We start from the raw sequence: 16387 nt of genomic DNA on the forward strand, positions 1-16387 counted from the left end.
ATGAATGCAGCTAGGATGTGGGGTGGGGAGATGTGTTAAAGGAGGCAGAAAAGCGTGTGCAATCCCCAGCATGAGACAATGCCAGGGATGACAGGAGCTGCGGCTCCCAGAAGACTCTACCTTGCTGACTTTGAAGGTAGAGAAAGAGCCAGGCACTATGAAAGGCTGAGGCTGAGGCCGAGGCTGAGGATCTAGAAGTCAGAAAGGGTGAGAAAATGGACTCTCCTACAACCTCAGCAAGCTTGGCTTCCTGAAAACAACTTGATTTTAGCTCACTGAAGTCATTCCATACTTTAAGTATGCAAAGTATCTGACAAGTACAGGGGACCACACATGCTGTGGAACAGGAAACAGGGGTGATTATCAGCAGGCAGATGGAACCACAGCCATTCAAAGGGAAGGACAACCCTGTTCTCTCACAGAGCAGGTGCAAGGAATGTTTTGTGTCAGACAAAAGAAGCCAGAGTGGTTTTCAATATACCTGCCTCTCAACCCAGATGTCTCTACTTCACTCTGTGCCCCACCCCTACTCCACACAGCCCTAGGATTGCCCCAGCACACACCAGCCTGGAAGCCCTGAGCCACACAGACTCAATTCACACCACATTTGCCTCTATGTCCCTCTGCTAGCTTCTTGTGCCCTGATAGCCATCTGAGGAATCTTTATTGGGCCTTTTACGAAAGCCTTCCATGTCACTCACTCCAAGTCAGATGACAGACACTGATTCTAAACCTCTCCCTCCCTGATCTGCTATCTACATAAAGGGCTCGGCAAAATCAAATGCAGCTAAGTAACAGTAACGCTATCTCCACTTGCCCTCTTCACAACAGCAAGTGGAGTTTGGTAAGGAACACGGGCGGCTCAGCTATGAAGTCACGTGTTCCGCGGTAGCCATGTGAGTGAACTCTAGCAAGCAGAATGCAGGCAAGCATTTTTGGGTAGTATTTTTCAAAAGGCCCCCTTTTCATCCTTCTTCCTTCTTGCCCCTTCTTCTCCCTGGGATAATGTGTGTTTATTGGAGCGGAAGCAAACAACACTTTGTAAGGGTGAAAATAATTCATGTGCCTAGTCCATTAAAATATTGTTAGACTTCCCTGTGGCTGCCAGGCTGGAGATGTTACAAGTCGCTATTTAGACAATAACTTCCTGGAGTCACTAAGCTTTCTTGAGCCACTTTCAAAATAAGGCTTCTCTCATGATTTCATTCTCGTTGGTAGTCTTGATGTATTTTATAACACAGAGTGTGGTAGTTTGAATAAAAATGGCCACCATAATCCCAGAGGGAGTAGCACTATTAGGAAGTGTGCCCTTATTGGAGTAGGTGTGGTTTTGTTGAAGGAAGTGTGTCACTGGGGGCTCAGCTTTGAGGTTTTAAATGCTCAAGCCAGGTCCAGTGTTAACTCTCTCTTCCTGCTGCCTGATGTACAGATGCAGAACTCTCAGGTATCTCTCCAGCACCATCTCTATATCACCATGCTTCCCACCATGACAATAAATGGACTAAACCTCTGAACTGGCAAGCCAGCCCTAATTAAATGCAAATCCTTACATTGTGTGTACCAGAGCCCTGGTTAGTCTCTGTGGTTGGGACAGAAACCATCCTCAATGATATTCATGTCATGCAGTGTCTTAATTAGGGTTTATTGCTGTGAAGAGACAATGTGACCTCAGCAGCTCTTTGTTTTTTTTTTTTAAATTCATGTATGAGTGCTCTCTGTCTGCATGTATGCCTGCCAGAAAATATCAGATCCCATTATAGATGGTTGTGAGCCACCATGTGGTTGCTGGGAATTGAACTCAGGACCTCTGGAAGAACAGTCAGTGCTCTTAACCATTAAACCACCTCTCCAGCCTCCATAACAACTCTTATAGAGAAAAACATTTAATTGGGGCTGGCTTACAATCCACAGGTTTAATCCATTATCATTGTGGGAAGCATGGCATTACACAGGCAGACACGGTGCTGGAGGAAGAGATGAGAGTTTTACATCTTGACCTAAAGGCAGCAGAAAGAGGCTGTGTCCCACACTGGGCATACCTTAAGCATATATAACCTCAAAGCCCAGTGGCACACTTCCTCCAACAAGGCCACACCAACTAATAGTGACACTCCCTATGGGCCAAGCATTCAAACACATAAGTCTATTGGAGCCAAACCTATTCAAACCAACACATGTGGCTATGTTCAACCTGTGAAAGGGGCTGCCATGCCAACAAGCCATGATGGAAGACTCCAACTGGGCCCCTGTCTGTAGACTCTTTAGCCTTCAAGTCAGTTGGCTCTTCTTCCACTCAAGTCTGAGCTTCCTACTCTGCCTAGGCCCCACTATACCCTATGTACCTGTCTGTTCAAAAATAATTTATTTTCACAAAAGCGTCATAAAGTATGCAAGAGAGACTTGCTTGGAGCTGTCATCAAGCATGGACTTGTGAGTGACCAAGGACCTAGCTGCTGTGTCATTCCTGGGATCCTCTCATACTAAAGTTACCCCATCTCTCCTTCAGACTCCACCCTAATGCTCTCTCCAGCCCCTGTCCTGCTGGACACTATCTGGGACAAAACAACTTTTCTGTGGCCCAACAGATAATAACCCTGAGCCTTTTGAGTGACAACACCATCCACTCTGTTCTTTGTTGTAGGTTTTACTGCCCATTCAGGCCTCAGGCTCCCTCTTAGGCTGAATCAAGCACAGCTCCCACCCTCCATTGTTCCACCTACTCTTGAATCAATTCCTCACAGTGTCAGGTTCCCACTTTAGTCATCCATAGTACCAACTACCATACAGGCCCTCAACCCTACTTTACTCCTCTGTCTAGCTAGATCTTTCTGGCCTTACATAACCATTTTGCACATCTACACTCATCCATGCATCCATTCTCCCTACATGAGCCTCTTATTCTACTTTGTACCCATCAGGTCACCCCTTCCCAGAGTGGAAGAAACACTTTAGTCCCAAAGTCCAGAGTACATGCATGGAGCCTCTTTCTGCAACACTGAAGTAAAACAATGTGTAGAGGGGCTTTAATCCAGCAAACATGGCTGAAATACAGATACATCCTTAGTGTATATCTTTAATCACTCTGTCTGGAATACAGACATGTCCTTAGTAGACACCTTTAATCTGAAATAATGAAGGCAAATTTAGTTTATAGAAGGAAGCACCAATATTTGAAAGTGATGTCTAATTGAGATGCAGATAAAGTAGTAAATCAGAAAAAGATTTGACAGTATAGAATATGCCCGACTCTCACAAGAACAGAGAGAAGAGAGGCTACTTAAGAGAGAGCACAGAGAGACAAAAGGAGAGAGGGCAGTTTTACCAGGACAGTTGTGCAGAACAAGCTAGACACAGGTGAGGACAGAATGAGCCAGAGAATAAGACTGAGCCAGAAGATTAGAACAGGTTGCCAAAGTCAGTATAAGACCAAACAGCAATTCAGTCAGAAGGTGGGGGAAGCTAGTTTGAATCAGTCAGCTTAGAGAGGAGTTTGAGCCAGAATAACTAAGTTGACCAACCAGCCAGAATTCAGAAAGAACAAGAAAGGGTGAGCTTGCTCAGCAGTAACTCTCAGAGGCTGAAAACATTCTAGGCCTAGATAAGATTGTATAGAGACTAGAAGCTTCCAGGATTAGGCCTAGGTTAGCAGACGGAGGCAGTGAGCCTTGGAGATGACAGTTAGATCAGGTGAATAAAAGTTACTGCGACAGTGGTATGTCTCCAGCTCTGACTGAGTCTTTCTTCATCCTCTCTTTCACCTTCCCTCCATTCCTCCCTCTTGTACATTTGTACACAAGGAGTCTATATTTGATTCCTAAGACCTTGCACTCTGCCATATGTCATACTCCCATCTCAAGAGCAACCAGAGCAGCCACAGATCTTGGACTGGAGAAGGAAGAGGGGAGGTTTCTTTCCACATTTTCTCCAGGCTCAGGACAGGCTTCACATTCCACTCAGCCAACCACTATCATGCAGACCATAAACTGGGCAGCCAGAGCCCAGAAAACACCATTAGGATGAACTAGACCTGAAGTAACCCTGTAAGAGTGACCTTATTCACATCCCCTGCACCCACATAAAAGCTGGGCATATGGGTATGTTTTAACCCTGATACCAAGTGGGACATAGGCAGATCCCATGAGATCACTGGTAAACCATTCTAGCAGAAACAGTGAGTTAAAGGTTTAGGACAAGACCCTGTCTCAAAGATTAAGGGGAGAACAATTGAGAGTGACTTATGATCTCCATTCACTCACAAAAGGCAAGTATGCCTGTTTATACATGTGTACACACTCACAGAGAGAGAAAGAGACAGAGAGAGAGAGAGAGAGACAGAGAGAGAGAGAGAGAGAGACAGAGAGAGAGAGAGAGAGAGAGAGAGAGACCTTTAATATTTAATAAATTCATAAATGGAGTCACTATTGGCCAGACAGAACTGTCAGCCATGGCCAAAGTGACCAGTCATTGATTTCATAGATGCCATGTCTAGGAGGCTCATTAGTGCCAGGTCTCATGTCCTGGGCATTCTTCCTAACCTCATGCTGGGACATGGTTCTGAGCCATAGTCCCAGAAAGCAACCATCCCAGGCAAAAGGTAGTGGCCATTCTGCCCCTTGAGAGTAGCCTTGGGTCCCACTCACCTGGTCACCGCACTTAGGCCATATCAATGGCAACTGGGGGAAGCACAGGGGATTGAAGTTGCACACAGTCACGTTGCCCTGAAGAGCAGAAACATGATCATGAGGAGAAATCAGGGCACAGACTCTGCCCCCAAAAGCAAAAGGATCCTTGTCTCCTAGAACTCTGTGCCCAAAGAATTCTGAGAAAGAGCCCATGTGGGCTCCTGAGAAAGGATCTTACAACCTTGACTGCCTGGGATTGTCACTGTGGGACCCAATTTCAGAATCAGACACAGAATCTGTGGGGAGAGAACCCAGTATCTGACTTTGGAGACGTTTAGAGTCTATAGTGTGTGGTGGTGGTGGCAATCAGTGGCCTTTAGGGGAGCCATGATGTGGGCTCAGATCTAGACAGGGTCCCTGGGAACAAAAAAGGCCTGCACTGAGGGCCACACAGGAGAGACAGGTAAGCAGTCTATTTCTTGCTCAGTGGCAGGTAACTCAGACCAAGGCAAAAAATATGGAGAGCAGAAGAACCTTAGCTCTAGGGGTTGGGAACTCCCAACCTCAGCTCTAAAGTTCAGACTCAGTGGATCTGGTACAGTAAGTAGGGCCAAGCTAGGATGCCAGACATGCATGCCACCTAGTATCCAGGCTAGGCCAGTGGCTTCTTTCTCTCGAGAATCTATGTTGACTGTTCTTCATGCCATAGGCAGGAGATAGGCAGGAGATAGGCAGGACTGGGTCTCAGATAGCCTGAGAGGCTGCAGAGGAACTGAAAGCTTCCAGAAGGAAACAGGATCCATCACAGCGGCAGGAGGAATAGGGCAAAGCCAGGTAGACACCAGAGATGAGAGCTCTGGCTGCTGGCAAGCCTCTCCATCCTTTAGGCCTGAACCTCCTAGGTGAAAGAAGGAAACTTGGACTGCCTGCCCACCAGAGGTCAACTCTATGGGGTTTTTGTGGTGTTAGGGTCTCCATGACAACCGTCTCCTTCCTATAAATTGTTGCCCCATCTTGGCAGTAGAACCATTGAGTCAGCTTTTTTCTATGTTCCCAAAGAACTTGGAGCTAGTTAGTCAGGGGCATAGGACTTTGTCCAGTTTTCATGGTAGACAAAAGTGTTTGGAGACTAGTCTTCCTTTCTTTTTAATTGTCCCTAGATTGGTCATCAGTATATATTGATTTACCCACCAACATCAGAAACACTGTCAGAGCTAAGAAAATGGCCCTGGGATACCAGGAACTAGCCAGATAAGGCAATCATCACTGTCCCAAAACCTAGATGCTGTGGGAACCCTCCTGCATGCTCTCCTCCCCTAGGATAAGGGAGAGCCTACATGTGGTTGTTCTCATAGCAATTCAGAGCCTGTTCCCTAGAGTTAAACCCTCCCACATCCAGGCACTCTGAAGTCACAGCCTCTGAGGAGTCCTCGAACCTCCACATCTCTGCTCACATACAGGCCACGACAGGTGCAACAGCAGATGATCACGATGGGGGCTGAGTTTACAGGTACTGTGGGTGCCGGGGGAGACACTGGAGGAGGTTGTTTCTTCTCTCTGGGCTGAAAGAAGAGAAAACCCTGTCTGGTCCTTGTCTGTGCCCTGCACAGCACTTGGCACTGTGGGGCCTCAGCTGTTATTTGGGGGTAAATGGAAGGATGTGTCCCAGAGCATGGGGAGGTTTTCCACAGGAAAAAGAGAGCCCCACTCCCAGTTCTTATATATGGAGCCTCACAAAGTAATAACCTCCTTCTGAGCCCTTGGCTCTCCTGCTTCAGCCTTGCTGTCAGAATTCTGGCCTGGTTGCTGAACAGCAGGCCAGCACTAGCAAGTAACTGTCCCTTCCATCTGTCTCTGGCTTCTGCATGGGTATCCTCACCCAGGTCACTCTGCAACCAGCACAGTCCAACCATGACAAGGAGGCTGTTCTTATCTGAGCCCAAACCCAGACTCCACCCCAGCATCTCTACAATGTCTGGTCCTTACCTGATGGGAGCTGCAGATGCTTACCCACCTTGTCCCTGTGTTTCCATGGGGACATCCCTCACTGCACAGGGCCATCTGGTACTCTCTCACCCTCCTTATCCCTCAGACCCTAGGCTGACTCCAGTCAACCCTTCTACCCTTCCAGGAGACAGGGTTGAAGACAGAACTAAAGACCTCCAACATAGGGATGGGGACCAGGACTTAACAGAGTATCCTGTTCTCAGGAGCCAAGCTGCAACCTCAGCATCAGAGTCCTCCGAGGTCTCCTAAAAAAAAAATCCCTCCTCTCCTAGAGTCCACAGAAGTAGCTGCTTATGCTGAAGCAGCTCCCCAGGGTACAGATTATGTGGCTAAGGCAGGAGATCCTAAAAATCGGATAGGACCTTGTCTTTGAATGATGTCACTGTGAGCCCCTTTCTTGGCCCTTGAGTTCCTCTGCCCTTCTTCCTTCCTGAGTGCAGGTCTTCTGATGCCTCTCTTGAAGGTCATTGTCCTTAGCCATGTGACAGTGTCAGCATCCGAAGCATGACTTACCTGTGGTTGGGGCTCAGGTGGGGGCAGCTCCTCTACAGGCTGGAGAATAAAACAGACAAAAGAAGCCAGTGTGTGTAGGATGGGCTCTGGCTTAGCTCTGCAGACAGGGGACCCTGGTCTGGAGCAGGGATGTCCATATCCTGGAATCTATGTGTGTGCCCACGCCTGTGCAGATCTACTCCACCTGATCTACTGGAGCCTCCATGCTTCTCTGCAGGTAGGGAGTAATGGGCAGGTGAAGGTGCTGATGCAGGAGAATCCCACTGTATACACTGCCCTAGTCTCACCTGCCTCAGAGCTCATGCCTCTTCCTTTCCTCTGAGACAAACACATGCCTGACCTCCAGGCTAGTCTTAGCTTTCTCTACTGACTGCTTCCCTGGATAGAGATGGGACCCAACAGTTCTTTGTGCTTTGTTGTCATGATGCTTTCTTGTGTCCATGCCTCTTGGATAGACAGCATGTTCCTGGGCCCCAGGCTGAGCAGGCAGGGGCACTCACCGGAACACAGCACAGCTGCCAGAAACAACCAGCCAGCAACAGCAGAAGCAGCAGGGCCAGGAGCACAGGGACAAAAATGAATTTATCGATGCCTGGTTTCTCTGTGACCAGGAGGATGGTGGTGGGGCTTTTGGTGGTAGTAGATGGAGTTGTGGTGGTAGTTGTAGTGGTTCTCCTAGTGGTTGTAGTTCTTTGGCCGTATTTAACTGTCGTTTTGCCCTATGAGAAGGAAAGGTTATATGCCACCATCTCCCAAAACTGGAGCCCCCACAAAGAGCTGTCAGGTTCCATCCCACAGAGACCAAAGGCAGTTGTACAAGGCCCTCCTAGATGTCTGCCGCTTGGCTTCCCTTCTCTCTTCTCCTAACTGATAGAACACCAGGCCATCCCCACCTCTGGCCCTGCTCCAAGACTTTGGCTGAGGTAAGGATAGCCCAGGATCCTCCATGGTCTGAGGATTGTGTCCTTCACTATGGCTCCAGTTAACATGGCACTGAACTATTTGTGACCAAATCTCTGAAAGAGGCTGCAAGCCTACAAAGTGCAGGACCAGACTGAGATCTCTCTTCCCCCCTTCCCAGCACTCTGGTGCTACTACCTTTCTCCCGCTGAGCCCCAGCCTGTGACTCAAGCAGTGGCACTTTTAGTGGGCACTTGGCAAGCTCAGAGCTCACAATCTTGGCTCAGGCTCAGGCCACAAAATTCAGGATCAGGACTACTCTCCCAGCTGCCTTACTTAGAGTGGGCTGCAGCCTGGCCAACCCCACTGAGTCCGCAGCTTGCTCAGAGCAAGGGTTGTAGAAACAACAAACATGAGGTAGCAGGGACCCAGCAACTGCTTGACTACAAGCAGAGAGCACTTGGGAAATGCCAATGATATAATTGCTGGGGGTTGAAGCCAGGGCTTCTCTGCCTCAATGCTTATGTCTGGGAATGTTATAGGCTGAGTGCCTAATGGGTAGAAATCTGAGTCCATTCTCTCAGCTTATGTGTGGATATGAGGGATGAACCAGACAAATCCAGAAATATGCCACTCAACCCTTTGGAGTTCTTATAAGTTGAGAGAAATGTTTTTTTCTGGACACACTCTCTTATCACATTGCACTGGGCTCACCAAACAGGCCTGAGAACAAAGGGCCCAGAGTATTTGGGGGCCACATTAGTAGCTGAGGCTCCAATTCTTATCACCTGCACTCTGACTGCAATGGTGAAGCTTCTGTATTTTTGGACTGGAGATACCAATGTGGAAGGTTCATTTGTCCTAGACATCATGGACAGGCCCTAACAGACAGCTTGGTCCATGCCTCACTGACCCTTCTGGAAGCTAGGCTGGATCATCAAAGTTACAAGTGTATACAAGCCACCCTTGTGGTCTGCATAGGACCTCTCTGCTCTTTGACATCCCAGCTAGATCTGCCCAACCAGAGGATCTGCACAGATGGAGGTCACAGTCCCACGGGTACTCACACATGTCCTACTGGCAACGTATAAATCGTTATTCAGGAAGTTTTTTCCATTGTCCAGGCTGAGTAGAATATGGATCGCTCTAACACAGAGACAGACACTGAGAAACAGCCTGGTGACAAGGACCTTGGGCTTGACTCAAGGGATAACCCCAGTTCTTTCCACACTTATACTAAAATTCAGTCACTCTGAACTACTGGAGAGTGGATCTGTGGGTAAAGAGAGCTCATTTCCCAAGGAGGTAGGAGTGAACCTCTGTAATGACGGTGAAGGGCTGAAGATTAGACCATGAGAGGCACATACATCATGGCTTTTGAGATAATAAGCTAAGCTATTAGGAAGGCACACATGGCGTCACCATGCTGACTTATACCAGAGTTTGCTGTCTTGTTTCAGAGAGATGGTTAGAGATCACATTCTGGCCCTCAGCCCTGTCATCTCCTGAATCTTGCCCTTAGTAGAGTCTGGATGCTGTGCACCACTAAACAAGGATGGGGCCAGATGGGAGAGTATAGGAGCCCACCTACAGGCAGATAGGTGCTCTACATCAGAGGGGACATCTTACATCCCACACTATACTGGTAAACACTGACCACTGGTGTCTTCCCTCAAGGCCTCTCAAAGGGCTACTTGCCTTCCCGCAGAATCTACGATTGGTCCAGGACAAGTAACAGTCGTCTTGGTTATATTGATAGGGGGAACATCTGAAAGAAGATGACAAAACTACCAATGGATGTGTCACTGTTGCCTTCCACCAGCAGAGCTGATAGTCTGACTGGTAAGCAGTAATCTCCTCCCTATCCTCTTCGATCCAAAGACTGGTGAGCCCCAACTCTGCTCAGCGTCTCAGCACCAAACAGCACCCTGGTGCCCAGCAAGAGCCCCTGTACCTCCAGGCCCACCTACTGGAACTGAAATCACCTTTCTATTCTTAAAACCTAAGAGCACATGTGCATGCACACACAGACACATAGACACACACATGGGCGCACACACATATACACAGAGAGAGACAGGCACACACATGCGTGAGCACATGCACATGGGTTGGGGTGACTCTGCTTTTAAGAGAAAATATGTGGCATTTGTCTTTCTGGCTCTAGCTAATTTTGCTTGATATTGTGATCTATTATCCACTCTCCTGAAAAAAAAATTGACATGACTTCATTTTTATATTTCAGACAGGGAAAGGGGACAGGAAGTTTAAATAAGTGAAAGGATAAATAGTTAGAGGAGTAGAGAAGGAAATTATGCACAACAGAGAAGAAAATAGCATTAGATTAGTAAAAAGGAGGAAACAAAAACAAGCAAAAGTCCCCGAAAATGAGAGGCCTTGAAATCAAAATTACATAAATGTAAGGAGAAAATTAAAACTTAAATCATGAAATATAGGTCATGAGTTTTAAAATAAAACAATGAAGTTAAAAATTACAGTAAATAGAGAAGATAAAACAAAGCGAAAAAACTGTCAACCACCCTGATACAAAAAACTATGGGCCACTGGGGGATGCTGAAAGAGAGAGGGAGATGTGTCCCTACCCCCGTGGAGGATCTCCTTTGGTGATTATCCAGTACACAAGTACTCAGCCCTGAAATCATGTGCATGCAACACTGGATGGACTCAGCAGGCTGTACCCATATATATATAGCAACAACAAAAAAGAGGAGGCCAGGAATTTGAGAGAAAATGATTTAAAGGAAACGATTTTAAATTAAGAATAAATTTAAAGGTTGTCCAGTAACAAAAATGTATATAATCAGATGAATGTAGAGCAGAGAATAAAACTAAAAACATCATTTAAAAAGATATGAAGTTTAAAAGAATACTGGTAAAAGTGCCAATGAAGGGGGCAGTATCCCGATTAGCTCAGCCAGCCCCCCCCCCTTTTTTTTTACTTGAATACACTACCTCTAACCACGGTGTCCAGCAGGACAGTTGGTAAGGATGGGGAGACCTGGCTCAGAGAACAGAAACCTCGCTTACCTCTGACAGTCATTTGTGGGTCGCCTAAATAGAATCTGCAGATAATGTCTTCTTTACGCCTGGCAAAGTCAAAGCCGTATCCTTCAACTACCACTGGGTTTGATTCTGTGAGGAGAACATTCAAACCCTGAGAAGAGCTATGAGCGTTAGTCTTTCTGATCTAACTTTTCATGACTATCCACTGGCTAAACTGGCCTCCAACAAGGGAGAGTTTGTGCGTGAACCAACGACTGTATTGGTTCCCACTTGCTGACAAATTCCCCCCTACAGCAGTGGGGATACTCTCCGGCATTGATAGAAGTGTACAGTAGATACAGCATAGGCAGCTAGCTGTCTGTTCCCACAAGAGTCACAGTAGAATTTCTTCAGCTCTTGCCCCTACACGACCACCTCTAGGACAGATCCATATGGTCCCTGTACCCTGTGTTCTTCAGATGCCCAAGGCTAGTTGACACCAAGGACTTTCCTCCCTCCTCAGACTCCCTGGAACACAGGTTGACTTCATACTAGGTGTAGGAAAACAGCCTTATTCTGCCTCATTTGGGGTGCAGCCTCCTGCATAAGCTTCCCTCCAAATAAAAGACACCCTGTATGTGGCAGGTTTGCATAAGATAGCCAACAGTGTAACAGGCTTGTGGTCGAGCTGACACTTGAAGGCACATGTCTGACTGGAGACAACTCATGCTTTCATCTGCAGTTTGTCACAAATGCCCAGACACCAAGACCTCTTTGTCCACTGTGACAATCAGAAACACGCAGCAGTCAGGAAGACTGCAAGGCAGGACTCCATTACCCAGAAGCAGAAGAAAGCCTGCAAGAAAGGAAGGCTTCTTCCCTTCACTCCTCCACGTAGCAAAACTCCTCCCTCTTACACAGTATGAGGATGACAAAGGGCAGCATAGAGGCAGGTCGCAGAATAGAATGTCAGGACTGGATTCTGTCTTTAGCACCTACACTTTCTAGGTGCTGCCACTGTCCCTACTCTATTCATTGCCTCTAGTCTCACCGACAGCCCATGTACGCCATTTCTATCCAGCAGAGGACTCTCTGACACACAGCACTTTGTCCTAGGCTGAGTGGCATGGATCACAGAGCTCAGATGTGATCATAGTCCTGCCTGCCCAAGCCTAGAGCAGTGGAGCTCCAGGAGAGAACAATGTCAGGATCCAGCTGCCTAGGCTGAAGGACACAGAACAACGCAGGCCTCCCTGTCCTGCCTTCACTACAGCTCACATATGCCAGCCACGTGGAGATCAAGCCTGAGTGCACCATGTTCCTGATGAGAGAGGCAGCTCTCTCCCAAGACCATGCACTGCACGCTGCATACTGACAAGGAACACTGGAATGTGCAGACCTTGTTCTTGTCAGCGGCAGTCCTTGGCACGCTTTCAGGGTGGAGCTGAAGTGAACATGGCTGTCTTTGTAGACATTTCACAGTCACAAACATCCCTGAGTGTCTCCAGGGACATAGTGGCTGGCCTCTGTTCCCAGTTCTTTCTCTTCAACTCAACTTGATTACCACACTAGTGTCCTCCTTTTGAAATGCTTGCTTGTCTCTTCTGGAAGGATCTAAGCTTCTCTGGATGGTGGGTCTTTCTGGGTTTCTTTGAAAGTTTTGCACCCTTTTCCTAGCTTAACAATTACATGTTTGTTATGAGATTAAACAGTACTTTTATACATATTGCTATACAACCACAGCATGTAGCTTCCAAATATACATATTATACCCAAATCATAGTCACCTCATGCCTGCTCATCTCCTCCCCCACACACATATCACAGTTATCCATATTCCAACATATACACAGTCTGTGTACACATAATACATCCAAACATACCTATCATGTATCATATGCATAACACAATATATAGAGACATATTATATAGTAACAACACAAAAACATCTACACATAGAATATACACCCAAATAAACCACATGCACACAAACTTTACACACCACCCAGAAACTAATATACATGCATACTCATTGTATGCAAGTCACCTGCATAACCACAAACACATGCGTGCACACACAACACATTTATTTGCCTAAAGCAGCTCCTACCTAGTATACATATAATGCTTGTAACTGCAGTTTTAAGGGATGGACAGGCCTTGGACAATAACTGGAATAGAGATAGTGGGAAACAAAGTCAGGAAAGTTAGCTTCAGGAATCCTGTGAGGTGGTCTGCTCCCACCTAGGCCCATTTCACTCACTGGTGTAATGATGTCACTCAGATGCTCAGTTTTCTTATTTGTAAATGCATTGGCTAGACCACCTGAAAGTCCTATTATCTAAAAGAAAGAAGATATGACGTGAGCATCTAGCCAGGAGCCATTTGATTTCACCCATGGCTCAGACACTGGCTTCTGCTCACAGCCTAGGCTTTTGGAAACAAAAAGCTCTCTCATCATCCTAGCTGGGGGAAGAATCTCAGTCATGTTTGCCTTACTGCTGCAGTGATTACCTGTTGCTCACATCCCCAGGGTAAATGAAATGACTACCTCTGAGAGGGTGTTCTTCAACTAGGACTCAGAGGAGCACATAGTCGGTCACCTGGACCGTTTACCTGGCTTCTGCGGGACTGGCCCGTACCCACACCGTAAACCTGTCCTCCCATTTTCCGAGTATCGTTAGTCTGAGAGAGAGAGAGAGAGAGAGATACAGATGAACCACCAAAGCATACATACTGCATGAAAGATATGCAGCTGAAAATGGCAGGGCTCACCTCTATCATCGAATACCCATAGAGATCATTATTCAGAGGGCCATTGAGCAAGAAGATGATCATGGTGGGGCGGACACCTGCAAGAGAGCAAGAGTGACTTGGTACTTGAGGTCCGAGGAAGACCAGAAGAACCTCTACAATCCTCACAGGCTATCTGGGCCAGTACTACCTAATGCAGGCCCAGTTGTTTCAACTCCTTAGCCACTTGGGTCAGGACCCAGACCCAGAACCCACCATAAGTGATTCCCATAGTGAAAAGGGATTTTATTCACTATCTATTCTACAGGAGATAGGGGTGCAGGAGCAGCCTACAAAGGTAGATTTGTCTGTTCCCTCGGGGAACCCAAGTCACCTCTAAGCCCATCTTTGAGTAACTGGAGCATCAGGAAAACCCTCCTGCTGAGGATGACCAGTGAGGCAGGCGGAAGCTGGTGCTAACTCTGGGCACAGCCCTAGAGGTGTCCTGTTGTTAACAGTGTACCCAGTACATCAGGGCTATAGCTCAGAAAGTGTTAGGCAAGGGACTCCACAAAAGAGAAGGAAGAATTGAAAAGGGAAGATCTGACAGCCATCAAGTCCTGGTTTCTATGCATAGGTCACTGTACTTTCCCCCTTTCTGTTCACAAGCCCATCTGTAGGCCAAAGATGCTCAGCCTGACCAAGACTCACACATAGCCGTATGGAGCCTCCTACCCTTCTCAGAAGCATCACAAACACAGCACTGTGTTCACAGGGGATTTCAGGCTCAGAGAAGGGACCACCAGATCCTTTTTAGCACTTACTAAGAATCAGAAGAGCCCTGAGGATCTGCGCACAGGCTTTCCAGGGAAGCCTGGCTCTGTGGGGACCCACTCAACTAAAGTGTGGGCAGCTCACCTTTTCTGTTGACCTTTATTATCTGCTTATTTGCCTGTAAGAAAACAAAAAGAAATGGGGGACATTGTGAGATGAACCCTTGGTGCTCATCCCATAGGTGGTTCTGGCCCTCTATACCTTCCACAATCCTTCGTGAATGAGTTCATGTCCTGCAGTTATGGTATGCTTAATTCTTTCAACACCCTTGAGGATTTCTTCTCTGAAAATAAAATAAAATGTGACATGAAAACTACGGACAATGATGATATGTGGCTGGATACTAGAGTCATGAATATTATACCATATGGTTATCAGAGTACATGAAGCTGAGGAGATAAAGTCTAAGTTTCTATGGAAACCCTAGGATGTTGGTGATGACTTGTCTACTCCTAGGTTGAAGACGGTACCTGGCAAGAGGCCATATTACTCTTTCTGCTCTGGGCCTTTCTTAGTCTTGGACCCCATGAGCACAAAGGTAGCTTGAGATGGGGGAGTGGGGTGTAGGAGGACAGAAGTTCTCAGTCATTGTCTAAGCCAAGGACTCTTGTGGGTACCCATATTCCTAACTTGAATCTTATGTCAACTCTCCTTCTGATCAGCCTTTCTTCTCAGTGGGTAGTGCTGAAGGGGGCCATGTCCCTCTGCTTGACCCACTGCCCTGTCACAGAGCCCTGGCCTAACTCCCCTCCCTCTAGTCTGCTAATGTGAGCCCATCTGTGGATTCCACAAACTCCTGACAGGGAAGTCTTGAACCTGGGTGTCAGGCCCTGAGGGCTGTCCATGAGGCATCTGTGTTGCTCCCTAGGCTAGAGGCAACATGGCTTGTCAGATACTGTTAAAAACAGAACACACTGAGGTGGGCACAGTTAGGTCTAATAGCTGGTTTGGGGCAGAAAGTGGGATATTAGGATAATCCAATGTGACAAAACTGTATGGACACAGCAAGATGACTCACAACTGACTCTAAAGTACAATTGACTCCAAAGTGGATTCCTGTTGGGGACAAAAAGAGTTTGCCATGAGCTGTGATCTGACGGCATTATGCCTGGCCCAGCCCAGCCTAAGGAGTGTGAGGACAACACTCATAATAACCAGTGGGGTCAAATCACAGCCTGCCAAACCCAGCCCTGTCCCCACCCATCTGCCTGGCCCCTACTGCCTCTCTAGGCTTTCCTACCAGAATCTTTCCCATAGATGTTATCTCTGCTACCTCAAACTCATCAGGTCTCTCTGAGCAAGCCAGAGGGCACATCAGATTTTCCCTGGACTCCTGCTCCTTTTCCCAGCTGAACCACAACTGTCATCCCCAGGGGCCTGAGATATGTTCTCTTTCACACAGTTTCTTGCTTTTCTCCTAGGTCCTGTACAGAGGCTTCCTAGACCTCTGAACACCCCTAACTCTAAATGTTTGTGCCTTTCTCTCTCTCTTCCTCTCACTCTGTATGGATTTCCAGGCCAGACATCCAAAGCTCTTTCTCCCAGAGAGTGAGAAGTTTCCAATATCATTTCTCTGGTACTCTGGGGACAAATGGGTCACCTCCCTCTATGGGCGCCAGCTCTACTTATCTGCCTGTAGTATAAAGGCCAGCCTTGCACTCATGCTCCCACCCTGAGATGCCCTTTTCCCAGAGTGAGCCTCGGCTGCTTTTCCCTGGACCCCAGAACCTTTTGGTTCCCAGTGATCTTCCTATCCACTGACCCAAACAGAGGAT

The 16387-nt window shown here is 47.3% G+C and overlaps 1 protein-coding gene across 1 annotated transcript in view; it reads right to left on the bottom strand.

The window, feature by feature from the left end:
* Positions 1 to 16387, bottom strand: part of LOC117706197 (anthrax toxin receptor-like) — a 32288-nt gene that overhangs the window by 579 nt on the left and 15322 nt on the right. The window contains exons 4-16 of the mRNA XM_034499064.2: positions 14814 to 14895; positions 14697 to 14730; positions 13821 to 13897; positions 13662 to 13730; positions 13309 to 13386; positions 13156 to 13216; positions 11091 to 11195; positions 9741 to 9810; positions 9110 to 9188; positions 7643 to 7861; positions 7143 to 7181; positions 6059 to 6184; positions 4641 to 4718 (exon numbers count right to left, since the gene is read on the bottom strand). Of these exons, the coding sequence (XP_034354955.1) occupies positions 4641 to 4718; positions 6059 to 6184; positions 7143 to 7181; positions 7643 to 7861; positions 9110 to 9188; positions 9741 to 9810; positions 11091 to 11195; positions 13156 to 13216; positions 13309 to 13386; positions 13662 to 13730; positions 13821 to 13897; positions 14697 to 14730; positions 14814 to 14895 (1117 nt within the window). The remainder of the gene's footprint in view (positions 1 to 4640; positions 4719 to 6058; positions 6185 to 7142; positions 7182 to 7642; positions 7862 to 9109; positions 9189 to 9740; positions 9811 to 11090; positions 11196 to 13155; positions 13217 to 13308; positions 13387 to 13661; positions 13731 to 13820; positions 13898 to 14696; positions 14731 to 14813; positions 14896 to 16387) is intronic.

The sequence above is a fragment of the Arvicanthis niloticus genome, chromosome 3 (assembly GCF_011762505.2).
Source record: "Arvicanthis niloticus isolate mArvNil1 chromosome 3, mArvNil1.pat.X, whole genome shotgun sequence".
NCBI lineage: Eukaryota > Metazoa > Chordata > Mammalia > Rodentia > Muridae > Arvicanthis > Arvicanthis niloticus.